The sequence below is a fragment of the Chrysoperla carnea genome, chromosome 1, assembly GCF_905475395.1.
Source record: "Chrysoperla carnea chromosome 1, inChrCarn1.1, whole genome shotgun sequence".
NCBI lineage: Eukaryota > Metazoa > Arthropoda > Insecta > Neuroptera > Chrysopidae > Chrysoperla > Chrysoperla carnea.
Window position 1 is genome coordinate 1,914,570 of NC_058337.1, and position 14,457 is coordinate 1,929,026.

General features: G+C 32.2%; 3 protein-coding genes across 4 annotated transcripts; 1 reads left to right on the forward strand and 2 right to left on the reverse strand.

The window, feature by feature from the left end:
- Positions 1-1,125: 1,125 nt before the first annotated feature.
- Positions 1,126-3,043, reverse strand: LOC123290495. Its single transcript, XM_044870710.1, has 2 exons — positions 2,593-3,043; positions 1,126-1,969 (listed from the first exon to the last, which is right to left on the reverse strand). The coding sequence occupies exons 1-2, from the start codon at positions 2,982-2,984 to the stop codon at positions 1,186-1,188; spliced, it is 1,176 nt and encodes a 391-aa protein (XP_044726645.1). The 5' UTR covers positions 2,985-3,043; the 3' UTR covers positions 1,126-1,185.
- A 370-nt stretch (positions 3,044-3,413) lies between these two features.
- On the forward strand, positions 3,414-7,851 carry LOC123290523 (GTP-binding protein SAR1b). Its single transcript, XM_044870745.1, has 5 exons — positions 3,414-3,554; positions 3,893-3,962; positions 6,421-6,540; positions 6,906-7,207; positions 7,698-7,851. Exons 2-5 carry the CDS (start codon positions 3,920-3,922, stop codon positions 7,812-7,814), a joined length of 582 nt encoding a protein of 193 aa, XP_044726680.1. The 5' UTR covers positions 3,414-3,554; positions 3,893-3,919; the 3' UTR covers positions 7,815-7,851.
- A 2,548-nt stretch (positions 7,852-10,399) lies between these two features.
- On the reverse strand, positions 10,400-13,446 carry LOC123290496 (3-hydroxyisobutyryl-CoA hydrolase, mitochondrial-like). Of its 2 annotated transcripts, none has more exons than XM_044870711.1 (3): positions 12,811-12,860; positions 12,491-12,740; positions 10,400-11,530 (listed from the first exon to the last, which is right to left on the reverse strand). In XM_044870711.1, exons 1-3 carry the CDS (start codon positions 12,811-12,813, stop codon positions 10,635-10,637), a joined length of 1,149 nt encoding a protein of 382 aa, XP_044726646.1. In that variant the 5' UTR covers positions 12,814-12,860; the 3' UTR covers positions 10,400-10,634. The 2 variants fall into 2 exon arrangements, with proteins under 2 accessions (XP_044726646.1, XP_044726648.1); XM_044870713.1 differs by lacking the exon at positions 12,811-12,860 and adding an exon at positions 13,426-13,446 and having other exon boundaries at positions 10,402-11,530.
- Between the last annotated feature and the right edge of the window lie 1,011 nt (positions 13,447-14,457).

Below are 14,457 nucleotides of genomic sequence, written 5' to 3' on the forward strand. Positions count from 1 at the left end.
AAAAAGAATCACAATAGGAAGCCGTGTGAAAGTGGGATACATGTACTTAAAAAAACGCTAAGAAAGAGGGAAATATTGAGCTGATCGTTTTAAAACTATTGAATTATAAAGTAGAACTATTGAAGATTAACTTCCGAAAAACGACGAAAATTTTGAGCTAACAAATTGTTCAAGAAACTGGTCAAAAGATCAAAAATATTGATTCAATGGTTCATTCAGAAAGAAGTTAACAGGAAGAGATATACAAACATTCCCAAATTCCAAATAGAGACAAACATATCAAAAACATTCCAAATCACTTCAAACTCACTTTAAATGAGATAAGCGTAAAAGGAAAGCGGCCATATTATTTATTAAGCAGTTTAAAAATATTGGAAAATTAGATGAAAATTAAGAGTAAAATTTTAATTTTTTTATTATTATTATTATTATTTTTTTTTTTTATACCTATACTCGGAGGTTTTTGAGATCACTGATCACAGTTCCAAAGCAGAATCCAGATTAGAATTCTGGCTTCGGAATCGCGATCAGGGACCCGGAAAACCCCTGAGTGTACCTTTTGGCTTATTTTTTAAAAAACATTTTTAAAAAAATTGGTCCAATAAGTTGAGGTACAAAATAATTCCTCATTTTACACTTTTTTGTCTAAATTGATTCGTCTATTATGGATATAGTTGTTTATCATTACCAAATGTCTTAATAAAAGATTAATCAACTCAACTTTTTTGTCGCTCCTTTTTACAATTTGACGCTGGACATAGTTCAATTTTTTTCAGATAGGTGGCTGAAGCTCAAAGCCAGTGTAAAGCGTCATCATGAAATTACATCTTTATCGATCTAAAATAACTGATACCAGCGCCAATTAATTGAAACTTAAATTTTTATCGCTGTTTTTATCTAGATGGAACTCTGATCGAAATTATACCATGTGACAATTGTGACATTGTGACGCTAAAAGTTAGCGTCAAGCGTCATCATGACATCGCACCTTTAGAAATAAATTAACAACAAATTTTTCTTTTTACTTAATTAACAAATTCCTTTTTTATTAAAAATATTATTTACATTTTAAATAATAAATAATGCAAACAGAAATAATTATTGTTACAATCATTTTGATGACAGAAGAAGGGGAAAGGAGGGATGAGGGGGCACTGTAGAAATTATTTATAGGAAAAAACTAAACTATTTATAATTGGACTTAGGTTTTACAACATTTTTTACTTTTTCTACATCTTTGCTATTATTATTTACATTACGATATGCAATTTTATTACTTTGCTGCTCAACAATTTGCGTACATTTCGTTGTTGTACCAAATTTCCGATACGCATTCTCAACAAAACCCTGATAAAACACTGAATTCCTTGGTGTTGCTGAAATCGAACGGAAATTCGATTCTTTGCTAATCGATAGCTGTTCAATTGGCGGTAGAATCAATGGTTTTGTGCGTAACGGAAGTGTTTGATAAAAATGATCACTTTTACCACTTTTTATGGAGCGTTGATGATGTTGTGATTTTCTTACAAGCGGTTCTAAAGTTTTCCGATTTGAGTTCGTGTCTCGATGACTACTGCTCGACGATGATAGTGTACTTATTGAACTAGAATTATTATATCGTGGCGTTGGAATGTACGGTAATGAAGAGAATTCTGGACTTGTGTTTCGACGCCATTTTGACGATGTTAACTCGGAACGTACAATTGAAGCGGCTGACGTTTGATGTTTATCGGTGGCATCAAAGAATGAGATTGGTGAAATTCGTAAAAATGATTCCATTTCAATGACATTGTTATTTGTTTTATTTGAGATTTTATCCGATTTGGTGTGAAATGATTTCGAATTATTGTTGTATAATACTGGACTACTTTTCGATATTACGGAAAATGATTTTGTTTCTTCGATATCTTTTCCTTTTCGTTTTATTGTCGTTTGAAGTGGGCATTGTTTAACACCCGTTCCTGTTATTCTGTAAAAAAAAATACTTCGAATTAGGAAGTTTATATGGTTAAGTAAATCAGATAACATTAGGTTTTAAAAAGGTCAAAATGCTAAAGTAACCCAAGTGCTTTATGCATCTCCCCCTTTCTTCCAGGGGTCTGAAAGACTCTCAAAATGAATTAGACCATTTTCTTGCAAGAAGAAACTTTTAATAACGTATAAGGGGGCGCTGATCTCGAATTTTTAGTCAAAATATTTAATTTGTTACCCTTTCACCACTTTAAGCCCATAAGTAGACATTTTTTTTGAAATTTAAGACTTTTAATGACATTTTTTAAGTACGGAATCCTAAACTCGCACTTGAAACGCATCTGAGAACATTCTCTCTCCATTAAAATACCTTTTTCATTAAAGCCTTCTCCAAACTGAACCGATTTTGAGAATCAACGACTATTTTTTAGTTGTTTGGGGTATGGAACCCTAAATTCGCACTTGAAACATAGCTAAGAACACTCCAAGTTAAATTTTCTTTCAAACAAAACAAAAAAATCCAAATTGATTCACCCGTTTAGGCGCTATGATGCCTCAGACATAGTGGTCAAACTTATAACACCCCTTTTATGGTTCGGGAGTTAAAAATGTAGGACTTACCGTAAATGAGGAAATGCATCTTTCCATTCCTGGCATTCCTCATGGAGATCCGATCTTAGAATCGAAACATCTGCTTCATCATATAAAACACTATCAATATCCTTCAATTCCTTATTAATTTGTTGGGTCGCAACTTGATCGAATTCATCAAACCATGAAGCTGAACTCGTTGATCCCGTATCCCACGATTCAATATCACTTAACGACGAAATACTTGACTCAACATGAAAACTATCACCGTTACGATTATAAAAATTCGGATCATCCACTGGCACAACTGGATGTCCCAAATATGGACTCAAACCATTTTCCAACGTTCCACTAACATTCGGTAATATAAAATTACGGATTTTTTTACCATATTGTGTGCTACGAGGTAATTGACCCGACATTATTTAAATTTACCGCGTCTATATAGCATTAATAGATGTGAAAAATATTGATTTTTATCAATCGAATATCTAGACATTTTTATATAAATCGTTTACAAATTTTGTAAATATTTTTAAATCGAACATTCATATGTAAAATTGTATAAATATATTTGGTAAAATAAATAATTTTATATAGAATTTTATTTCTGGATAAAATCACACTCGACGTGTACTTCTCTCTTATAAAATGACATATGCGCGCGCATCTATTTTTGTCTGTAAGAACATTTCTATTATTTAAATTATTCCCCGAAAAAATTCTATATTCGATTTTATGTTATATATAAATAAAAATTTTTTCTCGATTAAAAATTTCACATAATATAGATATATTTTCTTTTCGATTTGGTAAATTTTTTTAAAGGAGACCGGAACTAGGAAACTGTGACATCATCTGCCAACTGGTAACCGATGTGACGTTCTTCATAATACAACCCAGGCCCAAATTGCCTGACAAGTACAAAAAAGTGTTACTTATTCAAGTTTATTTTAAGTGAATATTTATTTCTTTAATTTTAATTAAATAATGTATGTGATTTACGTTTTATTTTTAATTAAATACACAAATTAATTAACCAAGTTTTCGATTACTTAACATTAACCTAACCACAGACAGACAGGTTTCATTTTAAAAGACCTTTTTAATTAAAACCTTTATTTATTGTCTTTAAATATTTAAAAATAGTATTAAATCGGATGTTTTTAATTTTTTTTAATATAAATTTTATTTATAAATTAAAGTAAATCTCAGAAACAGCTGAGTCATATAATCCATACGCGTGTACTCGAAATTATTATATGAATCAAGGTTATTTTTTGTTCGAAGTGATTCTAGTTTTTTTTCAACGAAATCTTTCTTGTTTTAGAGTCTAAACAAATTTCAAAATAACGTCATGTTTATTTGGGACTGGTTTACTGGTGTTTTAGGTTATTTAGGTATGTAAACAATTAACTATTTTAATTATTGCGTATTGTAAATAATATTTCTTAAAATTCATGATGGAATTTGAACCCTTTTTGAGTTTTTATTACATTGTCAATAAATTAATTGTAAATTATCAAAATTATAGCGATTTCTTAGCGAATACATTTTTAATTTCTGTAAATATAGAAGCAAATGTATAAAAATTAAGAAGGTACTTAAGGTTGATCGGACATTAAGGCAATTTATTGATGCAGTTATAACAAAATACATCATTAAAGTTGAAAATAATGTACAAATAATTACAACTCTAACTCTAAAATTGCTTTGGTGCTCGTACTACCTTAGGTTAGGTTACACTTAAACCATAGGGTCCGTTGTAATACCGTAAATGGGTTGGCCCATCCCCGGCCACGACTCTATGAACCATTTGGAGCTGTTTAAGAACAGCAGGAGGGTTTTGACGTCGACTGACTTTAGGTCGGAGAGTTCGTCAAAGAGAGGCTGGCTCAAGTAAGTCCATCTCCTTATGAGCTGGGCAGTGGCAGGGAAGATGAGACATTGTCTCCTCCTCGTCATCACTGTGACAGCTCCTGCAATAGTCGTGATACACTGCCAGGCCTAAGCGTTCAGCATGCTTGCCGCCCAGCCAGTGTTCTGTGATAGCCGTAACAACTTTGCGGACAGAGGCCCTTGGAAGTGATATGAGAACTTCGGAACGCCTGCGATTGTACTTAGACCATATCTGTCTTGTAGTACCACAAGTACGTTCTTCCCTCCATCTAAGATTGGCCTTTTTCAGAATATCCTCTTTCAGGAGTAACTTGGAGTTCGCAAATGGAACTCCCGGGTATTTATTGATGCTTGTGTACGGTAGCATTGTGCCATTTCTGGCAAATTCGTCGGCTTCACAATTTCCTGGAATGTCTCTGTGTCCCGGTACCCATACCAGGTCTACATTCATTCGTTCCGCCAGCTTATTTAAGGACGTACGGCAGTCCTGTGCTACCTTTGACGTTAGATTCGTACTACCTTAATTGATTGATTCATGTTTTATTGTTCTCTAATAGTACTGATTAAATGATTCAAATAGTTTGCTCTGATTAACGTGATTAATTAAAATTCTAAAATTATTGTATCATAACCCATAATTATGTATAAATTTCATAAAACGTAAGCGAATTAAAATTCCATCGAATTGATTCACAGGCTATCGTCAATATGTGAACAAGAAGTTACAGATTATGTTTTTCTTTTTAAATTTTATCAATTCGATTCACACGCTAACGTGAATATTTTGTTCCTCTCACGTAAATTATAAAATACTAAATAATTAGCCTTTTTCCTGGGAAGGTTAAAAAAAGATCTTCTAGATGGCAGGATATATTTGTACTCCCCCCCTGGTGTTGCCATCTAGCGAATCTTTTTTAAATTTTCCCAGGAAAAAGGCTAATTAAAGCATTATATTTTTTAAATAATACTAATAAAATTTTTTAACTAACTACAATAGATAAATCCGGACATACAATAATTAATAATTTCAGGCCTTTTTCCTCTGAAGATTAAAAAAGAACCGCTAGATGGCGACACTATAAGGGGGGGGGAGTACAAATATATCCTGCCATCTGGAGGATTTATTTTTAATCTTCCCAGGAAAAAGGCTAATTGGGTTGTTGAATAAAAGATAAAAAATAAATTGAATAAAATATAAAAAAGAATTCACAGATTACAAACGTTACCAACGTTTTTTTGGGCACAGTGTGTTTGTGACGCAGTTAATGTTAAAATACACTAACCAAATTCCTTGCAAATAAAACAAATCTAACCATTTGTATACAGAATTAATTATTAAAGCAGCTGACTTACTTCAATACGATCATGCGCATTGAATATCATTCTCTCTTATTGTGTTTCTCTGTCAGCTGTTTGAATATTGTATTATTGTCTTTGTTAATATTCTCTGTGAAGCAAAAATGTACATACTTGGTACACGATGTGCCTTTCTAGTAATGGATGATCTAAGTATAAAACTCACCGTTTTACTGTAACTCCATCTGCTGAATAATTAATTAAACCGTTAATTTTAACTGAATGAACAAACCTTTTATAAAAATTCTTAATTAAATTTATAACGTCACACGATGTTATACGAAACTTGTTTCTTCGAGCGATTCTGCGCAGAGATACAACTTTTTGAAATATAGTCTTTTTAAAATTTTCGTCTAACACTTTTTGAGTATAGTTTTCAAAATATGATGAGTTTGAATTATTTAAACTAGGTGTAATACCTCGTACAGCAGGTCGTTATGTTATATTGGGCTTAAATCAATCAGGAAAAGCATCTTTATTAGAATTACTTGTGGAAGAAGGATTAATAATACCCTTAGATTATCCCGACGATTATGATAAAATTGATTGTAAGTGAATTTTATGATTAATATATGTTTGCATGGTTTGTTTTTTTGTACACAGGTCTATGGAAGAAATCAGGTAAACTCCTGTTTCTTGGACTGGATAATGCAGGAAAAACAACTCTATTACATATGCTTAAAGATGATCGCCTTGCACAGCATGTACCAACGTTGCATCCTAGTAAGAGACTAATACTTTTTTTATTTTCTTTTTCATTTTACTAAACATGTGTATAGTCTTGTCATTCGAGCCAGGTCAAGAAGTTTTTCGGATACGGAACACTAAACTCACACTTGAAACATATCTTAGAACACTCTCCATTAAATTACCTTTTTCCTTAAAGCCTTTTCCAAACTTCAGCCACGGGCGCTTATAGCTCGACATAAGAGTTTCACAACCTTGTTATATGGGTTCGTGGTTACTTCTACTTAGTCTGAAATTGAGTCAAAACCTGGTTCGGATATAAAAAATGTGATTTCGTGAATATTATTCCCTTTTTGTTAGTCAGATTTGTAATCAAATTATTTTTCTATTTTCTTGTACAGCATCCGAAGAATTATCAATTGGAAATATGAGATTTACCACATTTGATTTAGGCGGTCACACACAAGCTCGAAGAGTATGGAAAGATTATTTTCCAGCTGTAGATGCAATTGTATTTTTAGTAGATGCACATGATCGAGGTCGTTTCAAAGAAAGTAAAGACGAATTAGATTCTTTATTAACAGATGAAACATTATCAAATTGTCCCGTATTAATATTGGGTAATAAAATAGATAAACCAGGAGCAGCTTCTGAAGATGAACTACGAAATTATTTCTCGTTGTATGGTCAGACAACTGGAAAGGTATATTTTTTTTCCTTTTTTTTTTTTTTTCATAAATCCCTTTATTTTCGATGTTATTTTTGAATTTGCTACTATTTTGGTGTTTTGAACTAGAATATCCTGTCATTTTGATATTTCAAGATTCCAATCGAGGATAGTCTATGAATGGTTCTAGGAACTAAACCGCCTGGCTCTGAATAACATAGTCAGGCTGATGTGAGGGCTCGAAATCTTAGATCCATCAATCCTGAGAGCAATACCGGTGAAGAAGCTTTGAACAATCGATTCGATATCTGGCCTTGGCAGAATCCAGTAGCTTCATCTGCTTAAAATAGAACCTCTTATCCCGAAACGGCTCTCAAGCACAGAGGAACCCTAGGTTTAGATACAAGGGACCCATGGGGAGTTTGGGAGCCATAATGTATAATTTTCTGGTACAAAACAAAAAAATTTCATCGAAAATGGAATATAATTTTATATATTAGAACTTAACAAAAATTATTTGTTTTAGGGTAAAGTTCCTAGAGGTGATTTACCCGGACGTCCACTTGAACTGTTTATGTGTTCAGTTTTAAAAAGACAAGGTTATGGTGAAGGTTTCCGTTGGTTGGCTCAATATATTGACTGAAATAAATTAAAACCACAAAATACGAAACAATTTATTTTAAAAAAAATAATGAAAATCAAACATTTTTGGAGGATACAGATTCAAAAAAAAAAACAACATCAAATTAACTTCGAGAAAATAAAACACTCATCAGTCGCCAACCAAACACAAACATTTTTACAATTCTTGGAACATCAGATCTGTTTTCCTCCAAAATATTTTAATTTTTAAGTTCCATTTATTTGTTGGGTTGTTTAAAATAATCTCTCCACTCATCATTTCCATTCAGAAATATTCAGTTTTGCTGTGAATGTTTTTTTTTGTTTATACAGACTTTGAAAAAAAAAAAAAACGTTATTTTTAATATCATTTTCGAAAAAAAAACCATTGGCTTTATCTTTTTTTTTGTATCCCACATTATACAGGGTGTTCTGTTATTGATAGCAGAAAATTGTACCACTAAATTAAGCTTGTCAAGACAAATAGAAAAGCTCTTTACCAAATTTCGATCTGAGGCCTGATGTGGAAGATGTGACTATGGGAAAATAGAAAGATTTATGAATTCACAGACCTATCAAATTCATTAAATTAGTAGATGTCAATTTAGAATATAGAGGGGACTATCATAACGTATGTGATATTCGCACGGTAAGTTGCGTACAACACTTAATTTATTAAGAAACGTAGTGTAGCTTTTATTGGGTTAGTTTTTATAATTACAAAAGTAGCCAAATAGAGTTTTTTTGTAATAATTTTGCATTTAGAGCCGCCTTCCACTATGATAAAACACATCCTCTCTTTAAGTAGTGTTTTATTGGTTTCATTCAAAATATTATTGAACTGTGATTCGCTAAAGATATATTAAATTATTTTCTTAATTATATCACAAATTAGGGCTCAGATCCAAAAGTGGAAAATAACTTTTTCCTTCGTCTTTATGAGCTTATTCTGCAGGATAACGATCTGCAGTCAATTACAGAACGCCTTACTTTTGATGAGTATATTTAACGATCGGACCACACAGGGAGTCGCTAATATTAGGAACTCCGTCACATGAATACGATATTTTCGTGTGAGTGCATTTTCCTAATATTGTTTTTTTTTCCATTTGGTTACATACTACCATTTTTTCTACCTCCGCTATCATATCCGATATGTCAAAAACGGTGCAAGCGTTTTTAGTATTCGTTCAGGTAGGTTAAGATTAAGGTAGGTCTGATTTTTGAATTGAGAGCTTCCACCAAGAAAAAGAAATCAAACATGGACGTTATTATGTACGAATAAATTTCGGTAATAAGCAAGGAAATTTCCAACAACTTTTGCTTAACCTTTTTTTATTTATTAAAATTAATATTTTTGAAGTTATAATGCGTTCAATGTTGCAACACCAGGTGCAAGTTTCATAAAAACGAAGTATAAGTTTTTGATATTTGTAGGTCGAAGTCATGGACACAGGCGAATGTCCTCTATTACCCTTGACAACTTTTAGCTAATGCACTTGGTCAAGCCTGATGTGGGAACATTATATTTCCATTAAACTCTGTTTAAGTTATTTTTTGTTAAGTAATAAATAATTTAATTATGGCATAATGAAACAATCGAACCAGAAAATCGTTCTCCCATTGTGATCCGACCGTGAATTCTATGCCTAGTTAAATTTATTTTAGGTCGAGTTTTTTTGAATTCATACTTCCATTACCAGATAAAAATAACTTTTAATACAATTTTTTTTAAAATATCGGGAGTATTTTTTAAATATTGCGTTATGTTTTATTTGTATCTCGTCCAAAACATGAGTGATTCGTATTTGTTCTGGTCACTGCTAGTGCTTCACAATAGAGAAAAGTTAGCAGTTTTAAACTCGACCATTAAACAATAAGTTTGTTTTTATTGTATAAGTAATAACATATTACGTACAGTAAAACCTCCTCTTAAATTTGTTTATAGTTTGATATTTGTTTTAGTCTTAACTTAGATCGAATAAAATTGTACTAATTGCTATTGTTTATACAATAATTAATAAATTCGTCTTTTTTTACATAATGTCGTTTTCAATTTTTGAAGTTATGAAAAAGTATGAGAGTGAATAGACCTTTTTTACATTTTTTTCCCCGATTTTTTTGGAGCCATATGACCGAGAAAACAGACAATGAAAATCATTAAAATTCAAATTGACGAAAACGATTCGGAAACACACGAAGTTACACGAAGGTTGGTATGACGTAATTTAACGTTGATACTAATGATATATTAATACGCCTGTTGACACTGTTTTATTGTCATTGCTTGTCGGATTGACGTAACAGATCACGTGTGCGGTGGAGCAAAAAAAAACGTTTAAAATTATTTTAAATATTGTAACTTTTCTACAATTTTTTTCATAGTGATATTATTGTCAAAAATGCGTAATTTTTCTTCTACTCGATCTATATTTTCATAAAAAATTACAAAAAGCATTTCTGTTTTTCATGAAAAAGGTCTATTAAGCGAGTTGAGGATTCCGTACCCTAAAAATTTCACCTGAAAAAGACCCCTGAAAAGGTAAAAACAAAAACGTACAAGGATTGTAAAATAAAAACATTTTTTTTATATATTTATAACAAGTGTAAAAAATAGAATGTAAAACAAGTATTTGTAAAACAGATTTAAAAACGACTTCACCAAGAAAACATTCAAAACTTCTGTATAAAAAAATATTTCATACTTCCATCATGCGCTTAGAAGATGTTCAACTTTAACAACGGGGCAACTTATATTACTTATATTAATTAATCGAGCTAAAGGGTCAAAAGAAAAACGTTCCTCACACAAATGACTCAAAAAATGGGACTCAAACACTGCTCATATTTTTCCATACTTCGTGCATGTACAATCTTCAAAGAATGCATCCACCATTTCATCGGTCACTTCAGGAATAGTGGCTGGCGAGAATTTCGGATTATTATCTTTCGAGATCAATTGGGCACGAATACCTTCATAGAAATCGGGTTGTCTGATTGCATATTTCGCCATTTGTAATTCCATATTCAAGCATTGATCTAAGTTCATGGTCATGCCTTTGTAGAAGGCTTTTGTGGTCACCTTTAAACTGGTTGGACATTGATCGTACAATGTTTTCATTACACACTGTACCCATTCAGAGTCCTCCCGGTACATGTTCAACTTTGTCATAATCATTTCGACTTCGTTTTCACAGAAGACGGCATCGATCATACCAAGATGAGGTTTTAAGATGAATTTGCCCTCGTCGGTTTGTTTGTGGAAACAATCTAAGGTATCTTTAACGTCTTTATGTCCCGAACAGAGTAGTAATTCTTGTTCCAATTTATGTAGATTCTTGCTTTCGACGTAATGTGTAGCAATACCCGCATGATACACACATGGACCTTTTAATCGTTGCCCAGTAAGACCTAAGTAGAGGCCAAGGTAACCAGTCATGCGTGGCAACACGTAAGAACTGCCAACATCGGGGAAGAATCCAATACGACATTCTGGCATTGCAAATAATGTATTTTCGGTTGCAACACGATAATTACTATGAATGGCAAGTCCAACACCTCCACCCATTGTAATTCCATCCATGAATGTAACATATGGTATCTTTAAATTTCCGATCAGATTGTTCATCTTGTACTCTCGATAAAAAAATTCGTCGCCGTAATTGTAATCACCAATATATGCAGCTTCGGCAACTTTCTTTACATCGCCACCAGCACAAAATGCTCTTTGACCCAGAGCTATAAAAATAAAAGTATGTTAAATTTCATCGATTAGGGAATATCTGGCCTCGTAGAAAGATGGTTAAGATAACAAGAGGTCGGAGTGAAACATTTTCGAAATTCTTGTTTAATTTTTTCTGAGTTCTGTACTTATTATTTAATGATAAATCTGGTAAGATTACAATGGAGAGTGGTCTAATACAGAATAACAGACTGATCTGGGTACCGGGTTACTTTGGCATTAAAGGGGAAGGAAGTAGTGGACTCGTTGGCACGAGAGAGGCCAGTTCTAATCCCCCTTTCAATTGAATCTGCCATTCCTATTACAAGATGCTCCATAATTTACTGAATCAAGGAAAGGCTACGACAAATTCGTCTTCATTACTGAGACTTGACGCAGGCCATGCGACAGATCAAACTGCGTTACCACAGCTAAACCATTCTACTGTTCTCGGCTGAAATTCACTAGAGTTGGAAAGGGTGGTGGGACTGTCGATTGAATTACCATCTTCATAACTTGGGGATCTTTGATGATCCCGACTTGTACAGCCTGTATGGGGAGGATGAAACCTCCACACCTGTTATTTGCACCAGCAGAGACCTGCAAAGTTGAAAGGATGAAAGAATGTTGCAGTCGGAATCCTGGGAGCAATCCCGGTGGGGAAGTTGTGAGATGTCTGACTTCGTATTTCTTACAGGGTTCAAATCGGAACAAAATGGCAAATAAGAATTCATCTTCTGGAGAAGATTCGATCCAGGAGCCGGAATCTCAGAGAGGGCACAATGTCCTCTACAACAATTTGGTTAAAATATGACATCCCACCTGGAGACGGAATCTCTAAGAGGGCACAAATAACCCTTACATCTAGATACTTTAGGTCTGATTTTCGGAACCCCTTTTGTTCCTATTGGAGATTTATACGTTCCTATATCATTGTGCCTACAAAGCTTTCAAAATCCTTAAAAAAACGAAATTACCTCGCATAATAACAACTGCTTTTGTTTCTTGCCAATCATTTAACGCAGCCAAAATTTTATTAACCATGGACAGATTTAAAGCATTTAAATATTGTGGCCGATTTAGCATCATTACCCCCACAGTTTTAGTTGACTCAAGAATAACATCTTCATGACTTTGACACATATTTCGACACACTACACGCAATGGACTTGATGATGGATGAATAAGAATTCGGCCTGGTTTTGTTAAATATTTTAATGTTGAAGCCTACACAAAACACCAAATTATCGTTAACATATTATTTTTTAAGAAAATTCACCTGATTTCCCAAAATTACCATTTTTAACTCGTTTGTAGCACAATTATTTTATTCATAGAAAAATTTCTCAAAAAATTAAAAAAAGATAACCTTTAACACTGGAACGTTTTTATAAAATATTTTGTGTAAGTAAATTTGACGTCAAAATTTTAATATTTACTTATTAATTTTGAATTGATAGCCCCCCAGAAATTATTATTTGTATCAAATTTAAATGATTTTGTATGAAAAAAAAAATATTTTAATATACCGAAAAAACTGATGGAACCGAAATGAAATTATATTTTTGGAAAAAACTAAAACGGAAAATTTTTTTGTTTGTACAAAATATTTTACAAATGCTTGTTATATAAAAATTATTGTTACTTATCAACCATTTTATTAAATAAACTGCGATCCAAATGCGTTTACAAAATTTGTTTTTGTTTTTTTTTTTTTTTTTAAATACAAAATCACTTCGTTGATACAGAACCGAATTATTTGTTTTTTTTTTCGATTATCTAAGAATATCCATATTCATAAAATATACATTAATAATTTAATTTTAATAATTCGAATAAAGTGTTAATTGACGTAATTAATGCCCGCCATTTCGATTTTTAAAATATTTACTTTGAAAAAAAAATTATATACCTTCTATATTAATTAGGAAAACGTAAATCGGTCACGTTTAACAATTTTTGAATATAATGCAATGACTAGACATATTCCAGGTCGACAAAATTATTCTAGATAATGTTACAATAGAAATTTTAAAAATTTAAATTAAATACCGCAAAAAAATCACGTTACTTCCGTTATTTTATTTTAGCATAAAATGAACCATGGAGGTTAGAGAGAAGGAGAACGATCGATACCCACTAAAGCATTAGCGCATCTGTTCCTGAAAATTTGTAGAATTCATAGTTCATTTTTCAGCCACCAGTCGCGCTGTTGTCGGTTAGTAGTATCTGCGAAGTTAGCTGTTTATGAGTACAAGTAGATGAAGTTAGTACCATTCAAATTTATAAAGTAATATAGATAAATTTATAAAGTAGAATAGATAATTTATAATTTATTCATTAGTAAATAATAATAATTAAAAATAATTTCATTATTTGCTTTTTTTTTCCTTTGAATGATATTATATACACGTATATTAAACGTTGATAAATCATTTGAAATTAGCGCACAACAGCCCGTTTTTAATGAGACAACTTAACGATCCCAGCGCCTCACTTATTTTGTCCATATTTTGGGGACAATGTTTTCTATAGCGATCGTTCTCCTTCTTTATAATCTCCATGAAATGAACTTTGGTTGGAGTTTGTTAACTAAAGTTCATTTTCAATCACTTTTAAAATGTTCAAAATATTCTATATTAAATACATAGGTCTATTGGATCTTCGATCTTTTAAACCTTTAGAGGCAGACCAAAAGTTTGAAATGTTCCTTATAAGAAAATAAACAACTTTTGTTTGAAACATTTTTTCGTAAACATGACTCTGTTTATCCGTGAGGGCACAAATTAGGTTAGAAACGCCCTATAGTTCGACATAAGAGGTTTTATGTCCTTATTATAAACGTTTTGGGGTGTTCCATTTAAGATGTTATTGTTTTGGATAAAATTTCCACACAAATCTCTTGAAAACGATCAGTGCGGGCCTTTTGCATATTCAAAAATAA